Source organism: Capsicum annuum, chromosome 10 (genome assembly GCF_002878395.1).
Source record: "Capsicum annuum cultivar UCD-10X-F1 chromosome 10, UCD10Xv1.1, whole genome shotgun sequence".
In the NCBI taxonomy this organism is placed as follows: Eukaryota; Viridiplantae; Streptophyta; class Magnoliopsida; order Solanales; family Solanaceae; genus Capsicum; species Capsicum annuum.
The window spans coordinates 214490938-214496335 of NC_061120.1; the positions used below are offsets into that span (position 1 = coordinate 214490938).

Consider the following 5398-nt stretch of genomic DNA (forward strand, 5'->3'; position numbering starts at 1 on the left):
ATTTTAGCCAATCTTTTATTTCAATTAATATCAATTTTAGCCTAAATTCATTCCCAATCCCCAATTTCAATTTTAACCCCATTATCAAATTCATGTTGAATTTAAATCTCAACCACTGATCTCATATGATCAACGACCGAGATCAAAGCCCCTTTTTCTTTTCTATTAATCAAAACCCAAACCCTAATTCATTTAACCAAAAAAAATCCGCCTCCCCTTTTCTCCCCTTCTCTTTCTTTCTCTCTAAATTTCCTCTCTCAAAAACCCCATCAACCACCAGTGACCACTACTCTCTCCATCAGCCGCCAACCAGTCGGCGAGACCAGCGTCGCCTCCCTCGCCTGCTCTCTCATTTCCAATTGTGACTAACACCGGCCACCATGGCTGATGAACCAGCGGCAGTGACCTCTAACAAATCAGCGCTCAACTGCCACCAAGACAGCAGCCGGCGAGACAACCTTCGCCGCCACCAACCTTCTCCGCTGCCAGCAGCCCCAGTGAAAACTCCACTGCCTCCCATCGCCGCTCCATGCTCCAACAATGCTGACATCCGCATGAAACTAGCCGGAGACAACCAAATCATCCAAACCACCCGACTATTCAACCCATTTTATCGAAAAATGATGGATTCGTTGGAATCCATCCCAGGTTTGCTTTCGTATTAATTTTATGTTGTCTTCTACGCCTTTGTTTCTTATTCTTTTATCACATTTTTTTGTGATATGAAATTGACAAAAATTGACTGAAATTTCTATTTGATTTCTTCTTATTTCAGACTTGTTGGCATCTTTAGATTATTATGTATGAAATCACCCAAATTCTCATGTGCTTAATCTTGACCCTAATGTTGATTCTAATCTGTATGCTTGCCTATTGATTTTGGTCGATCTTAGTTGTGCGTGTCTAAGTATTATTTTTATTCAATTTTAAAATGAAGTTATTGTTTTATGATTGATTTTGTTGATACTGATTTCACTCATCAAGATGGAATTACAGTTTTGTTACTTCACTGCTCAATTTGATTTTGAACTATCTGATTTGCTAAGCATAGTAGCTAGGGACCTTTAATTGGCCTCAAATTATGTGACAAATTTAGTATTGATTTACACTTGATATGCTTTGACTGACTTTATGCCCTCATTCCTTTTTTTTTGGTTGTCCAAGGTATCCCCACAGCCCGCAGCCGTGAGACTAATCCTCCATTCCTTAGTTAGCGCATTTTACAGTAGGGAACTGGCCATAGAGTTTTCTCCATTCGCCAGAGGCGGGGATCGAAACCCCGACCTCTTACTTAAGGGACATAGCGCTGAACCACTATGCTAAATCTGGTACTTATGCCCCCATCCCTTAATTAGTGTGATTTTAATGTTGGAATTGATTTTGACAATCTTTGACATTTGACTTACCTCAACTTGTACAGTGTATTTGGTAAATCGAGATTTGAATAATGTGATTAGGGAGTATTTTAAGGGTTTTATATGTTAATGATTTCTCCACATATGGTACATAATTGGATATTTCTTATTATCACTATTTGTCCCTTTTCAAAAGATATTTTATATGCCTATTTATGGTAAATTAGATAAATTTTCTCTTTTTAATTGGTTATTGATTGATTTTGAAATATTTTTCCTTTCATTTCTTTTTCCTTGATTGACTTGGTTTATTTATTTAAGAAATACATACATATATACATACATACATACATACATACATATATATATATATATATATATGTTGCTGATTAATTGATTCTTCGGAATATTCGTCTTTCCTTTTATTATTTGACCAATTCTTGTTGATTGATTGAATCACTTGTTTAAGGAAAATTTTCTCTTAATTAATGGATGAGAATGTTATCCTTCCTTTTACTTTTTAACCTTTTCACTATATAATGTTTTAGGATGGTTTATGATTCTTAATTTAATATAAATATTTTGTTATAATTGTTTTCCTTCTCTCTCCTTGCTTATCTACTTTACATTATTTGTTGTCTCGTTTTTATCACTTAGATAATTAATAGAAATAATGAAATAACATGTGTTTCATTTATTAATTACTTTATCACCTAGGTAAAAATTAAGTAAAAATAAGAAACTTTTATTTGATCACGTAGAATCCCCACGTAAAGTATGAATTCGGCCGGGAACTACCTTTGTTGACCTCAAAAGGTGTCTAACACCTTTCTTTTGAGGTAATTTGAATCCTTACCCGAATCTCTGGTGAACTAAGACTAAATAAAAAAAGTAGGTTCGTAGTAGCTTAGACTGGTGCCCTAACACACCTTAATTCATTAGGTGGCGACTCTTCACACACCCTTCACAAATCTAAAAAAGAATGGTCATGTCGAATCCCACTTTCCGCGAGAAAAATGGGTCGCGATAAAATGACGACTCTGCTTGGGATCTTAGGTTCTAACTATTACGAATTTGTGTTTTATGTGGGATTCACTCTTTGTTTTAATGTTTGTGTAATAATGTTCATTTTTGACATCATGATTTATTCTCTACATGTTCTCCTTTTATTGCTTATTTATAGCATGATTTATTGGTCCTTTCTCATTTTCCCTTTTATGTGTTTTTCATATTTATCCATGTCTATCCCTTACCCTCTTCTCCCTTTGTTGGCTATGTGTCTATCATATTTATCCATATTTATCCATTTCTATCCCTTTCCCTCTTCTCCCTTATTTCTAAGCATGTTATTGTATTTTGCTACGTGTTACTGCTTTATAGAACTGACATTCTACTCATATTTTTCTCTAATTGGAACCTCCTTTACTTTTCTTTTATGAACGGTTGCATAGGTACATGGACGTTCTTTCCTAAAATACCTTTTAGAAAATGCCTTGGATCGGTGGATCAACGGTGCGTCGACAGTCACAAGCTTTCCCACTCTCGTGTTGCCCACTCGAGGGAACCATGTCATAAACTCACTTTTGTCCTTCAGGTCTGGCTATATATTTCTTTCACTAAGGAATATGTGTCTCATTTAACGTACGATGCCTTGGCATCCTTGATGCGTTGAATGTTAGTCTCATTCAAAGTCTAAAGAGGTTCACAACCTCAAAGGGACTCACAATTATTTGCTATGTGATCCATTTGTATGTGTGCATTGATATCTTGCCTATCTTGTTGTTTTCGCTCTTGCCTTAGTCACTCCTTACTTTTAGTGTTTTTCACTTTAGAGCTCGTTACTCTTAAAATTCTTGTCATGTTAGGTCCCTACAATACATTCTTAGGTCCTATTAGAAACTTCCCTTCAATTCGTACTCCCTTTATTCATCCGTTAGTATATTAATCATCTCTAGGCTCAACTCTTGCTTTGATAAAGGATTTTAGTCTTATTAACAATGTTTAGTGCAACTTATCATTTTAGGATATCTTCTTCCTAATGATTCTAGCTTTCACATACTATTGTCCCACCATAATTCTCGGACATTAATATTGTCATACTCATGCCATACTCTAACTTTCACAACCTCTAAGTTACATAGAGCTTTCATAATGTCTATTCACTCCGAATGAGCATAACTCATTCTTTTCAAATGAGTAGTATATTCATTCTAGACTCCCATACGTATTCTTTGTTTCTAATCATAAGTCCTTTCTTCTAAGGTTGACTAGAGTTAAACATCAAAAATGGCCAGTTAAGCAATGTTTATCGATCTTATCAATAGCGACGATGAGCATGAGAATTTGGGGCTGCATCAAAATAAAGTTATTTCGAGCATTAGAAGGATAGAAGGAAAAATAAAGAGAATTAGGGGGATAATGACTGGTCTCCGAGGTTCAGCTGAGATGCCACCAGATTTTTCGGAGCCACTATCTGAAACTGACTTTATTGCTCCCACCTACACCGTATCTTCTCCTATATTAACAACCTCACCCACTCCTGATTGTAGGGTGCAAGTGTTTTTAAGTTGGTATTCAGTTGCACTGAGGAAAGCACTCAATGAGTTGACAACTATGGACAAGGAGAAGGAAACAGAAGGACAAAATCCTAACCTTAAGGCAGGTTCATCTCAACATCTTGAGATGAATAAGTCGCCCAAGGCTAAGAAAGAAGACAAGGATAAAATTGAGGACTTGAACTTCCCATTATACGATGGGTCCGGAAACCCTCATTCCCACTTGAAGGAGTACCTTGACAAGCTATTGGTTATAGGGAAAAGTGATAGCCTTAAGACGAGACTCTTTTTTAGTTCACTTAAAGGTCCAACATTGATGTGGCACGCCGAAAATGATACTAGCAAATGGATCTCTTGGAATAATTTGGAAAGTGACCTTATTAGACAGTTTGACAATAAGCTTAAGAGAAAACTCACAACCGAGACTGATTTGGTTTAGTCACAGTTCAGAGACAAGGGAAAGACGATCATTAATGGGACATCAAAACCTACAAAGCTTGAAGTAAGCATACCCCAACCTCAAATGATATGGTACCCATCTCCAGAAATAATTCCTACATCCAATTATGTCCAAGCCTATTATCCCTAATCCTTCACAAAACTTCTTCCACAAACTGTTTGGTACCCATCTCCATTTGTTACTCCAACATCAAACTACCTTCCAATGTCTCACCAAAATCCACCAACAAATCAACTATCCGATCAATCCACAAAACCTTAACATAAGCTTTAGAAATTTCCACCAAAATAGTACACTCTTCTATGTGAACACATTGATCAAGTGTATGAACGACTCGAAGAAGCAGGCTACATCACACCCATTGCTATTGTACCTACTGATACTAAGTCTAGTTGGTATTGCCCTGAACAAATTTGTGCCTATCATTTGGGCTGAAAGGACACCCTACTAAGGCGTGCTTTGCCCTAAACAACATGATTCAAAAGCTGATCGATACCAACGTGATAAACGTGACAGGGTCAACTTCTAATGCTGATTGATTTCTCAATCTTGACTAGCACTTGTTGACATTGGTGAAGAAGATATCATGTTGATTCCTTACTCCAGACTCCCAAACATTCAAAATTTCTTCAAGTTTCACAATTTGCAGCCTCCTTTTTATGTTTTCCTTGCTTATGTAATTTGAATTACGATCGACCTTATTCCCCTGTGGATACATAGGCGCTCATTTAATGAGTTTGGTCGCACCAAAATAAAACTTTATTTTTCCCTGCTTTATCATTTTTCTATACGGAGTTGGATGAATCAACAATGTGCTGTATGAATTAACAAATTTGATGTTCAACAAAAGTCGACCTTGTTTATTTCCTATCTTTCTTACCTTCTTTATAATCACAATTACAAATTCGACATCATGCTCCATCACTACCCTATTTTGTGTGTTAGGAGCTTAAATCTTTGCGCCTAGAATGCTTATTAAGTCTTAAGTCTTTATCCCAGAATGCCTTTTGTTTTACATTTATTATGTT

The 5398-nt window shown here is 36.3% G+C and overlaps 1 protein-coding gene across 1 annotated transcript; it reads left to right on the forward strand.

Moving 5' to 3' along the window:
- The first annotated feature begins 215 nt into the window (after positions 1 to 215).
- LOC107854531 lies at positions 216 to 1368 on the forward strand. Its single transcript, XM_016699535.2, has 2 exons — positions 216 to 648; positions 1165 to 1368. Exons 1-2 carry the CDS (start codon positions 381 to 383, stop codon positions 1212 to 1214), a joined length of 318 nt encoding a protein of 105 aa, XP_016555021.2. The 5' UTR covers positions 216 to 380; the 3' UTR covers positions 1215 to 1368.
- Positions 1369 to 5398: the final 4030 nt, after the last annotated feature.

Excerpts from the sequence above, each read along its gene's own strand:
- LOC107854531 (XM_016699535.2), top strand. The coding sequence starts at position 381 with ATGGCTGATGAACCAGCGGCAGTGACCTCTAACAAATCAGCGCTCAAC. Across the intron at positions 649-1,164 it reads TTCGTTGGAATCCATCCCAG|GTATCCCCACAGCCCGCAGC; the intron begins GTTTGCTTTCGT and ends TGGTTGTCCAAG.